The 12,933-nt window shown below is 39.2% G+C and overlaps 1 protein-coding gene across 6 annotated transcripts in view; it reads left to right on the top strand.

Moving 5' to 3' along the window:
* Window positions 1-12,933, top strand: part of GLRB (glycine receptor beta) — a 48,483-nt gene that overhangs the window by 31,131 nt on the left and 4,419 nt on the right. For 5 of the 6 annotated variants that reach the window (XM_048941453.1, XM_048941451.1, XM_048941450.1 and 2 more), the window contains 2 exons: window positions 256-408; window positions 6,250-6,542. In XM_048941453.1, the coding sequence (XP_048797410.1) occupies window positions 256-408; window positions 6,250-6,542 (446 nt within the window). The remainder of the gene's footprint in view (window positions 1-255; window positions 409-6,249; window positions 6,543-12,933) is intronic. The other variant, XM_048941454.1, reaches the window with a different exon arrangement.

The raw sequence follows: 12,933 nt of genomic DNA on the forward strand, positions 1-12,933 counted from the left end.
AGATAAGGCTTGTGTCAGCTGCTGGTTGTTGACACTTTGTGAAAAGGGCAGAGGGTGCTTATAGATCACAAAGAGAACCACAGGTTACATTGATTTGTGTTTTGAACATATTTCAAATTAAATTATTTGCCTTCTGAAAGACATTCGAACCGATGAACCTGTGTTCTTAAGCAGAAAATCGAGTAGAAGATAGTAATCTGAAGAGGTTGACCTGCAAAGCACATTAAACTTTAATATGCATTTATTTCTTTAAAGGTTATTACACTTGTGTAGAAGTAATCTTCACTTTACGAAGACAAGTTGGATTTTACATGATGGGTGTTTATGCTCCTACACTGCTAATTGTTGTTCTGTCCTGGCTATCATTTTGGATCAATCCTGATGCAAGTGCTGCAAGAGTCCCACTGGGTAACCTGCCTTCACATATGCTGTTACAGACCACTTAACACCATCAAGCCATTCTCAGTTGCTTTGACAACATGATGCCGGACACTGAAAGCAACTTCACTTTCATTATCCACTCATCTTTTTCACTGAAACCTCCTCATTCCTACTCGTGTAAAATCCACCCCCATATTGAAGCTTTGCTTGTTATGCAGTGCTAATGTGATGAGGACGCTCTCTCTGCTCCTCTGTACCAGGACAAATCTGATCTTATCAGATCTTATCTGTGGTTGTTGTTGCAGGCACTGGGGCAGTATGTAGTGTGTAGGAACTTGAGCATTTGAAGAACTCTTGAAATAAGAAAGCAGGATGATGACTAAGAATCTAAATAGCTATCTCTTGTAGCAGGTTTTCTGAAGATTAATAGAAACTGAATGTTGTTTGGAAAAGAATTAGCATCCTTGATTTCATTAGAGACTTAGTTCATGAACTATTTCAGCCTCTTGTGCTGCTCAGCACAGCACAATAGGCAGGCTGTTCGTTTATTATGGGACTGTAGGACATGGAGTTAATCAAAACAATAGTATCTTATCTTCACTGTTTAATAGGGCATGGGACTCCAGCTCTGGGATGGGCCAGCCTTCAGATCACCAGAGCTCGGTGAAATATGGAGCCAGGCTCTTGAATCTTGACATTGCTATGTGTAATCCTATCCCCATGCCTTCCACAACCTCTCCTTCCTCATGCCCTGAACTCCTTGTCCTCACCTTTCCCTGACACTCCCACCTCCACACTCCCTATTTTCCAAGTCTTCTCCATGTTCCCAGGAGATGTAGTTCAGCTGTTTTCCCATCCCACAAGGATGCAGTTTAAGCATCTATCCAGGCCCTGGCCTTTCTGAGGAGCCTCTCACCCACACATTAACGTGCACATCTCATCTGGATCTAAGTCCTGTGCAGCTTCACATGCATGAACACATGCTGGAAGCACTCAAGATCCTTAGGGGCAAGGTCTGCCCTGTCACCATCCCAGACTGATCAGTAGAGCCTGAAATCTCCATGGAACAGGAAGGATTCCTGCCAGGTTTGTTAAGTTGAAATGTCCCTGCAGCTGCCTTAGTCTGAGCTGTGCTGCTCCACTTTCAGGACATCTACCATGTCTCTTCCTTCTCCATTGATGTGATTGCCAAAATAAACAAAGAGCTTGCACCAAGACTAAAATGCTGCTTTAGGGTTTTCTGCTACAGTTGGCTTCCTTTCTCCAATTAAACGTAATGAAAATGTATTTCATTACATTTATTGTATGTATCTCTTTTACAGGGTACTGTTTCAGAATACAAAACAACTTCATTTTTCTTGATCTTTAAAAATAGTTTTTGAGGAGTAGTCACAATTCATATTAGTTTGATAGCGAGTAACAAATATACCAGAAAAACTACTAAGGATGATTTCCATAGCATGAAACATAAGATGTTACATGAATGAAAAAAATCAGTCTGCAGTAATTATACCATGCCTTAAATTGCAAAGATAGAAATGAGAACTGGAGTTACTTTTCATATAATGAGATCCAATATGATCAAAACCTTATCATTATAAAAGCATTTCTACTTTTATAATCCTGTGTTTCGAATAGCTGGCCAGTCAGGTTTATCAATTATACGTGAGATTTGTAAGAAGCATAGGGATGATTTATACAGCATGGATGTGTTTGTGACTAAACATGTGTGCTTATTTATTTGTCTGTTTATCTGTTTTTGTGTTTTAAGTGTTTGCTTGTTCCTTTTATATATTGCCATGATATAATGCATTTTCAAAGATATTTACCATCAGCCTGGCTATGTAACTTTTTCCTCAATCCCCAGAGAAGCAACAGACACTAAATCTGACCATCGTTTAGTCATGAGTCAGTATTTAATAATGCAAGTTGATAACACCATGGTTGTGTGAAGATTTATGTTTCTCCAGTTTGCACGAGGGCAGCAAGCTGGCTCTTCTTTCTGCATCCTTAAAGAAAGTTGATCTTGAAATCTAACAAGATAAACATTTCTATGTCAAGTGAATGTCTGCTCACAAGAAAGTGTTACCAGTTGTCATTACAATTGTAATGGTTTGTAAGATACCTCATTAGGTGCGAAGCTACTTCAGATTTGCATATGAGTATCTTAATACAGTTGTCCTTACAGTTAAGTATAGTGGACCACTGTTGGCCATGCCTAGGAATCTCAGTAGTTTCTAGCTGATCTAGGAATGCAAGAACTATAAAGCTCAAAATGATTTTGTAGATTGATTGATTTTCTGGGAAAAGGTGTTTTTTTTTCTTCAAAGAAAAAGGCTGTGTCCATCTAGGAGCTAAGTAAGTTGCAAGGCTTTTTTATACCTATCATGTTGAATTCAATTAGGTCACACAGTGGTAGGGAGCTCCACAAAGGACACGTATCTGGAGAGCTCTGGCTAAGTGATTTAAAGATGGAGTCATCAGGTGCTTCTTTCTAAATAAATGCTTGTGTTTCAGCTTTTAATGAGGCCTATGGAGGATTCTCCAGTTCTTTACAGGTGGAAAGTGTGCCAGCATCTGTTCAAAAAATTCCTATCTTCAGTGCCGTGTGACCCCCAAAAGGGAGTACAGCCTTCCCTGAGGCTGTAGGCATCTGAGGGACGTGATTTAGCAGAGGGTTGTTAGAGTTGGGGTGCTAGAGTGTTGGAGTTGGGGTTAGAGTTGGGGTGCTGACCATGACCTAGGTCATGGTCAGCCTTGATGATCTTTAAGGTCTTTTCCAACCTGAGCAATTCTGTGATTCTATGACTTCAGACTTCCAACCAGCCACAGTAGCCTGGAGTAATGGAGCGTTAGTCCAGGGTGTGAGAGTCACACAGCACACACTGCCTCCTGTGAAAGGGTGCTTGGGATACCGTGGAGGAACTAAAAGCTTGGGGAAGTGATGGGGGACATATCCTCCATATGTAACAGCCAAACATGCCCTCCATCCTGCCTGCACTCAGCTCTTAGTTCAACTCACTGCATTTTATGAAACCGCAGCAAATGCAGGGTTTCAAAGGAAAGACATTGAGATATATTTGAACAGTGTAGTATGAAGATTGGCAAGATTATGTCTTCTAGTTTACAAAGTTTAATGGAAGAAGTGGATGTATTGCAGATAACAAATTACGAGGAAAGAAGGAATATTATGTTTTTCAATAACGTTTGTGAGATGGAGCCAGACATTTTTAAAGCAGTAATATAAAACAGAAAATGCTGTTTTATACAGCATAAAATTAACCTTTGTAACTCATTGCCAGCAGATAGTGCTGAGGCTAGTTAAGTTTGATAGATTTGGAAAAGGGAGATTTATTTATCTGGCAGTATGCTCTGAAGTGCTTTAGCGATATTATGCACATGTAACCTTTGGTAGTATTTTTAAGATAGGAGCTCTACGCAATCATGCTTTAGGCAGTGAGCTACTAACCTTCCTGATAGGGATGAAGAAGAAATTTCTGTGAGTGGATTAATTAGTTATTAGGTTCTTACGTCACTAAAATACGAATAGCATGTTGGCAGTGGGTCAAATCTTGTACTGCAGCTCCTGTAAAGTTAAACTCTTTGGTTATATTTGAGATGACTGAAGGCTGGATGTAAGTGACCTATTAAATGAAAGAAAGAGGATGTAGTTCCTGCCTCCGTGCAAAGCTGGCAGGTGGACACACTGTGCGATCAAGAGGGATCGTGCTCTAGAGAAAAAAAATGCAGGCTTGTTTCTTAGAAAGGCCAGCATTCCCAAATTTGTATCGGAGATCTAAGGCCCTTCCCCTTTTTTTGTCCCTATGAAGAAAATGGAGATTTCCTCCCTGATGCACCACTCTCATTTTAATAATTATTTTTTACCAGGTTATCTTGCAGCTTATTTATTCATTCTCCTCAGCTGTGTTGGAGCTGTGCTATTTGCACCATATTCAATAGGTACTGTCAGAAATGCAACTTACAGCTCTGGTACAGAGTCTCTGAGGCAAGGCCAGCTCTGATCTGCTTGGTAGAATATTTCTGTTTTATTTCAGTGTTGTCTTGAAAACCTAAAAGATTTTCTTTAGTTTCTCTTGCTCAGAGAATGAAGGTTTCATCCTTCCAACAAATGGAAATTAGCAGCAGAAAGTTGCAGATAGGAAGAAGTGTCCTTTATGTGTTAAAAGACATCACCCTTTATATTTGCACTTTTTATGACGTTTCACAGTGATCAATAATTAGTGTTCAGCCTGCCAAGACCAGCTGGTGTTGGTCATTGAAAATAAATAAGTAAATAAATAAAAAGTGAACTATACTTTTCTTGCTTCTTGTCCTTATGGATTTTTTACTTGATGGAGTAGTTCAAAAATAAGCCAGAGTAGAGACTAAGGTTTATTTGTTCGGTATTTGCCTTGTTCATTTTGACTCAACAGAAAACATCTGACCGTTCTTTGTTAATCACAATGGACAAAAAAAAATCTAGCTTGAGAATTATTTATTGATATCACACATTTTTAAATAAAACACCATAAAATTTTGTGTTTAAAATCATATAATTATTTACTTATACTTCAGTGTCTTAGCAGCTAATAAGTTGCCTGCTTGAGATCCATATCAAAGTAAGTTATCGATCGTATTGAATTCCAACTGGGACAGTAACGATAGAATGTTTGGTATTTATGATCAGCTAGAATTTCAGATTTTAGTAGGCCAGTATAAATATTTTCAGCTTTATTAGTGTTCTTACATTTTCACTTACTTTAAATGGATCTAAAGAAAAGGTCTACAAAATAATTTTTCTAATGGTTTGTATAGCACATGTGACCCTTATAAGAAGCATCATTAAAGCTGAGTATCTGCTCTTGAGCCTCCCTTTCTATAGATGTCAGTTCATGAAGCTGCCCACTCATAACTGAAAATGATTTTTATCATTAGCATTCAGAAAAAAATTCTGATCTGGATGGAAATAAGTTTCTTCTGTGTGACAACCACTTTTAAACATCTGTGTTGTTTTTTTTTCCAAATGGAGCTACTATTCCCATGCGCCAGGTGCCTGCGGGGAATCTGAGATCACACTTGTATTTTATTTCCTGTGATGTGAGTTGTGTGTTAATGGTGATGTTTGGAAGCTTTATAAGGAGCAGTGCTTATTGAAACGTAGCTTTATGATGTGTGACCTTTCAGTACCCTTTGTGGATGTACTTAAGGGCTTCTTCAAAAGCCCTTTAACTAGAAAGCTTCCTCTTTATACTGATAACTCAAGCAGGGGTGTTCATAGACCTTTGGTCAACTCAGTGTTTTCATCTTCACAGTAAGTTGTGAGCACAGACTTTTTAGGGTGCACTTTAAAAATAGTGCCTTGTCAGGTTTAAATGTTACGCTTGTGGATGGATCATTCAGAAAACTTCTCCTGCTGTAGCACAGTGCTGGGATAGCAGTGATTCTTCAAATCTAATTTAAAGGACTTGGAGTTTTTTTTATTTAGATGCCATGTATTTCTCTTCTATCTTCCTAGAATTAGATGCATACTGTCAGTTAAGTCTCTGGAAAACCCATTTCTGATTGTATGATAAGTGTTGTGGCAGGAAAACCACAGCAGCTAGTTTAGCTTCATTCATTTCTCTGTTTGTGAAACAAAGATACTCATTATTAATAATTTGTCACTGACAGTATCCTGCATAAGTGTTGAAGTTAACTAGTTCATTAACTGCAGGCATGTACACACGTGCAAAATATACCTACCACTTTGTCAAGTCCCATTTGCTGTTACAACTCATCATTCAGTGTTGTCTGTTTCAGAAGAGGAGCACAGCAGGTGTTGATAAGGCTAAGTTTGTGTTAATTAATACTGTATTTTTCGTTCTGTAGGTATTTTCTCAGTGCTCAGCTTGGCATCTGAATGTACTACTCTTGCTGCTGAACTTCCCAAAGTGTCTTATGTGAAGGCCTTAGATGTGTGGCTGATTGTTTGCCTCCTCTTTGGGTTTGCATCATTGGTCGAGTATGCAGTGGTTCAGGTAATGCTAAACAACCCAAAGAGAATTGAAGCTGAAAAAGCCAAGATTGCCAAGGCAGAACAAGCTGAAGGAAAGGGTGGAAACGCTGCCAAGAAGAACACTGTGAATGGCACAGGGACTCCTGTCCACATCAGCACTTTACAGGTAAGAGCTGCCAAGCTGTGTATGCAAAATCAGCATTATCCTATATTAATGTAGTTCCAGAAAGACACTGCTATAATAGTTTTGAACAATACATAAACTTACAGGTGGCCAAGATGCTAAGAACACGCTGATAATTAGTGGCTGGCCATCTAAGCAAATGGTCCCTAATGATTTGGTGTCAGATGTGCTAAATGAAATGTTTATTTCTTTTTAATACCTTAGTACCATACTTGTTGCTGAGCTTTAGATAAATAAAGAAGCAAGCAGATTTACAGTTGCTCTTTTTCTTTTAATAATAAATAGCAGCTGTCAAACTGTAACTATTGAGAGGACAAGACTTTCAGTCAGTATTTGTTGAGAGCATACTCAAATATCAGCATCTCATTGCTTTTCTTGGAACAGCCACAGCTGCACTGCATTGCATGTAAAGAATCTCTACAGCCAGGGATTCAGAAGTCTTGGCATTTGTAAATAAAAGACAGGTCTGTTTGTCTGTCAAACAGTTCCTGCATTTCTTCTGTTCCTAGATGGAGTATGGCTAAATTGATCAGAGCTCATTCTATGGATAAAGATTAGTTCAGCATCTTAGCTTAGGCCAAAGTTTTCCGTATAACCTGAGAGTTATCAGACATCCCAGGCCATCTACCCTCAGTTCTGTGGAAGAAAATACATGATGCTACAATATGTGGAATATGAATGTGTCTTACAGTTTTCAGTAGCTCTACAATTTAGATGTATAGAATAAAGGTATTTGGCCAGGATAGCAGAAACCCAGCCCTAGTGTAAAGCTGGCATTGCCTCCTTACTAATTACCCCCAGGTCAGAGAAGCTGCTGATGGCACAGAGCAGTGCACTTGACTACCATGATTCTCATCTGATAGAGCCTCCTAAGAACTGTTTTGGCAGACAACCAGATTCAGCAGCAAGCGGCATGGGAGCTTGTCCTATCCAGGAGTATGAAATGATGACTTTTGTCATCTATGCTATCATGTCATATTTTAATCTTTTTCTCCAAGAAGGTAGGTTTGAGTGCACAGTTTATTTCTAAGCTTTGAGGAACACTAGTTACGATAAATGGCTCAGAATCACATAGAAAACATTTGTCTACAACTGAAGCACTTCCCCCAAAGCAGTGCGTTTTATTTTGGTAAGGTAAAGATATGACAGATCTCTCACAGCTTGGTGTTTGGATCACTGAGTCTATTTTTGGATGTTATAAATAAGCAGAATTACTTTTAGATTTTGAGCATCTCTAGGATGCTCGAGCATCTAGGATACTTAGTATCTTTCAAACAAATTATACATTTAAATAGATGAACGTGATTTTAAGCCCACATGTGCATCTGTAGATGCACATTATCCTATATATTTGAGCACTATAAATATACTCAGCTGAAAGCTCCCTCTCTGACCTAGCTACTGCTTAGGAATACTTTGACAGTTCTTACCACTGGAAGGCTGCACTACTCTTCTAAATCAAAATAGTTCTAAATCTTTCAGTAGCTCTGACTCTTAATCCAAATCTAGGTCTGCCCCACAGCATTTGGCTGGCTCACATACAGAGTTAGCAACGATCGAGTAAAGAATGCATTTGTCATATGGCAAATATGCAAGGGAGGGAAATATTAAAGAAACAGATAATGGAAAAAACTGTATATTGAAAGGCAGAATATGAAAGCCAGAGTGCTGTCCCAGAATGTCAGGAGCTGTTTCTCATCAGGCTTGTGTTTGAGGAGAGAACACATACTGTGATAAATATCTGGAAAGAGCAGAACTATTTGAGGATGTTCTAATTCTTTCCTCACAAGAGTCATACAGAAATCTGAATGCACCAAGTTCATGAAACCAAGGTGATAGTAAGGAAAAAGAGAGGGCATAGCTGTACATTTCACTAGCTGGATTTGAAATTGAATGAGGCTCAAAGATAAAGCCAACAGGAAAGATCTGGAAGCACGAGACTCCTAGTGGGGAAAAACAGAAAGCATGAATGATTGCATTGCCCACGTGAAGCACTTTGTTACTGTGAGATATTAATGAAGAGGTGCTGTAATAAAGCCAGAAGTTGTTAGAGGGGAATCAAGTTTATTTCATTTCACAATATGCCTATGTTTCGTATTATTTATGAAAACAAGTCAAAGCAAAGATCATACTTAAATACTTTTTATTTGCTGGAAATTTTTCTGTACATCCTAAAAATTTGCAGCCTGATGCCGTTTGTAATGGAAGGTAAGGAGAAGAGGTCCCTTGTATCAGAGCCTGGCGATATTCCCCTGGAAATTCTCAGCTGAAAGCACTTCCAGCACTGTGTCATGTCAGGAGAGTCAGTGATAGTGACTGATGCTCACCAGCAGCACTAGAGAAGATGGCAGGATGAAAACAATGTTCACAATTTGAGAAAGCCCCCTATGGATGCATAGCTTATTTTCTTCTCTGCCAAGTCCTGGGTACTGGCTGAAGTACAGCTGTGTGTTGCAAACATACGCCAAGCTCCAAAGTTTCTGACTCATGACCCCTGCCCAGCAAGAGCCCTTCAGAGATCAATGCCATCTTAAGCCCAGAGTTTTATCAGTGTCTGTGTGAGTAAATTCAGTGGGTACATTCTGGCAAGATCACCCTGAAACTGTAGGAAAAAAATAGAAAATTCAATAGAAGCAGTTCTGCTGATTTTGCTAGGAGCTGTAAAGGCATAAAGACATGAGAGCTATTTGGCTCCTTGTACATAGAGACTGCACATAGCTGCAGTTGTAAGCAGAGGAGGAAATTGTGCAGCCTGGTGGTAACTGCTGGCACTTTTTTTTACTGGGAATCCTCAGAAGGAGTTTGAGTGTGTTTCCTAGCAGTGCAACATCATACATGATGAGAACAAGTAAAAAGAGAAATGTCTGGAAGATGAATCAGTTTATTTTTTCTTTCACTGGTGGCATTGATTACAAGGAGTGATTGCATGGTTAACTATAACAACACCTTTCCACTGCAAGTCACATTTTCATCAAGCCCATTTCTAGAAGCTGTCCCCCACAGGTAATGCACTGATGACTGAAGTGAACATTTGCTGAAAGAATAGTTCTGGCAGGTGATGAATAGGTCTGTGCAAGTGGTGGTAATAGCTCTAAACCTAGTTATTTTTTAAGAGAAGTAGTGCTGTCTCTTGCCTTGTCTTGTCTGAGCTGCCTCTAGGCTCTGAAACCTGATATGCATCTTGTTCATCTCTAATTGATTTTCATTTATAATATACTAGACCATTGGTGGTGACCTGTGGTGACCTGATCTTCATATTCTGTGTTTTCCCTTCAAGTAGTACTCTAAACTCAGATTTTTCTCATAGAGCTGCCATAAATCCAGTTTGCATTTTATCTTGTGTGGAAAACCACAGGCTACAGTCTATTTTAATAGTTGCTGACAGCATTTCAGGTACAGGGTAGGTACTTTCTGCTCTAGTGAGTCACGTATCTATCCTTAGAGATAATTCAGAACACGACTGCAGAAAAGCCCTGAGCAATCTGCTCTCGCTGACCCTAATTTGAGCAGGGGGGCTGGACTTAGATGATCTCCAGAGGTCTCTTCCAACCTCAGCTAGGCTGTGACTGCGTGATATTTTGTTTTACTTTTCTGCTAGTGGGGTAATGACAGTTTGCAGATAATACAGTAATATGGATTGGGATAGCAAGATCCTGCTGATGGCAGAACGGAACACACTCAGTCTGAATACCCACTAATGCTCAACAGTCATTACTTCATTGATGATCTAAACCTATTATTATGCTGAAAGCAAGAAACCAGGTCAGTCTTCAAGTGCAAGAAAGATGAAGTTTGTTGCAGCTACTCCTTCATCTGATATGGAGGACTCTTGCACAAGCAGGACCAGTGACAGATGTGCATGCCAAAAGAGGTTGGGTTCAACAGAAGAGAAAATCCTGTGGCAGAGAAGAAGTGCTGTGTAGGGCAGGGAGTGCAAGCTTTGCTACAGTGGGGAAGCACTTCAACCTTCAGGACTCGTGCTGAGCTTGAGAGGCTGCTGCTGCTGCTATCTCATGTTTGAAGATTTGCCAGAAATCTTTGACAGCGCGTTTCTCATCTCATAAATCCTTGAAACCAATTTATGCTTCATTCTCACAGAGAAAGAAGACTTGATCATGGGATGAGCAGTGAAGTGAAAAGTCTTTATTCTATTTGCACAAAACAAATTTAGCTGAGTTCTATATTTTTGGTGTTGTGAAAGGACAGATTTTACATATTTGAAAATCATTTCTTTTCTCATCTAGCTGGAAGAATTTAAACAAAAAATATGAATGATTCTGGTGAGCTAAGAGCATTCAAAACAGCTATAGAACAGAAGGAAAGATACAGTAATTGTAAACAAAACTGAAGAAAACAATTGAAAACTCTCCAGTGACTGAAAACTAACTCAACTACAAGCATTTCTATTCTATTCTTAGTGGCAAAAGGAGATGCTGATAGCAGCTAATGTAACTTGAAATCCAGTAGATGTTGGAAATAGGTAAGAAAAAGATACAACAAGAAAGACAAAACAAAGAAACTCAAAGGCATATAACAATGCAGATATATGGTCAGCATAACTGAATCATAGAATGGTTTGGGTTGGAAGGGACCTTTAAGATCATCTAGTTCCAACCCCCATATAATAAACAGGGACACCTCCCACTAGACCAGATTACTCAAAGACCAGGTTGATCGAAAGCGCAACAGAAAGTTATTCTACATGTATATCAACAGTAAAACAAAACCAAAACAGCAGTAAAAAGAATATTGGTTTGTTACTAAAGGCAGTCAAGAGTTAGCAGAAAAGACAAAAGTGTTGATAAAATGTTCCAGTTTTCTGGGAGAAAGATGAGTACATCCAATCAAATGATGAACTAGTTTCCATTGACAGCAGGTAATGAGGATGTTAAACAGTAGCTGTTCAAGTCAGACATTTTGAAACCAGGATGTCAGATAAAGTTTCCTCTAAGATTTTATACAGAGCTGGTCCAGGAGTGCTGTGGAATATAAATGTTGATTTTTTTAATAATAAATCCTTTTAAATGGGAGGGGGGTTCCAGATGACTGTGAGAAGCTAACTTTGTTCCAGTACTTTTAAAGGCTGGGTGACATAATTTGAATAATTACAAGATGGACATCAATCAGGGGAAAATATTAAATAGATCACAGGGGGCCAAATAATAATAATTATTCATAATTATTAATTATGATTAACTTTACTCATAATTCATTTCCCTATTTGCTACTACTTTAAAATGGTCAGTGAAATGAAAGGTGATCTGCACGTTTATTTATTTAATCAAATGGTATAATTTCTTTTAAAGATTATCAGTTTGTTTGGCAGAGGTAATAGAATGGAGGAGTGAAACTGTGAAGAATGTTTGGCTTTGTATGTCAGCATGATTACATCATCTGAACTGTACAAAGTCAAGGTTAGATTTGTTACCGTCTGTAAGTACCAGCAGTTAATCAGGCTACGAATGGTCATGCTTCATGACTGAAAATTGAAGCCAAATAAACTCAGGTTAGAAATGAAATAAAGCACATATGTTTGTAGAGAACAAGGTCGTGGAAAAAATATCTCCATTTGGGATGTTTTTAAAGGAAAATGTAGTGTAAGTGATCCAGGACTGCAGCTGTGGGCAGCACCCACCAGCCTGAATTTTGGAGAAGGTGAGAATGGGTCATTGCAACAGACCTTCTGGCTTCTGGGAGCCCTTTTTAGATACTTCTGAGCTGTGCACCAGCCATACCAGACCTACTTTAGGAAGCCTATCTCTGGTGGGAACTGTGGTACAAAGCTTGTATTTGGGCTGAGCCTCAAGAGAGAGCCCTGGTGCCTTTCCCTGCCCTTCTCTGCATCTATACTGGTAGGAGAGGAGCAGCTCCAGGCTCTGTCTTGGATGTGGCACTCACTCCCTTTTCCCCACACAAATGCCTCCAACCCCAGTGCTATGGATCTGGGACCCTCCTGCTGGCCAGGCACAGGTCACTGTGCTGAGGTAGGGCAAGAAAAACAATAGCAAATCCTTTCCAAGGCCACATTCTGTGTCAGCATGAAGTTGAAAGGTTATAAGAGATGCGGGAAGCCTTTAATTTTAGTTTGTTTGCAAATCTTTGGTAAAGTCTTTTTGACTTACTCAAGTCCCCTACCATCATATTCCACAGATATTGTCCATGTAATCTTTAGTAGGTGTCATGAGTATCATTACACTTTCTAGCACAGTCAGGGTTAATTAAATGCACTTAACCTACAATTAATATATATTACTTCACTTGGTTTAAAGAAGGCTGTGGGTGTGAGCAACAGAAATATTGGAGAGCTGAAGGGGCGAATGGGAAGAAATTAAAAAATATGTCCAGGCAGCAACTGAATTAGAAAATAGAATCA

This window comes from Lagopus muta, chromosome 4 (genome assembly GCF_023343835.1).
Source record: "Lagopus muta isolate bLagMut1 chromosome 4, bLagMut1 primary, whole genome shotgun sequence".
NCBI lineage: Eukaryota > Metazoa > Chordata > Aves > Galliformes > Phasianidae > Lagopus > Lagopus muta.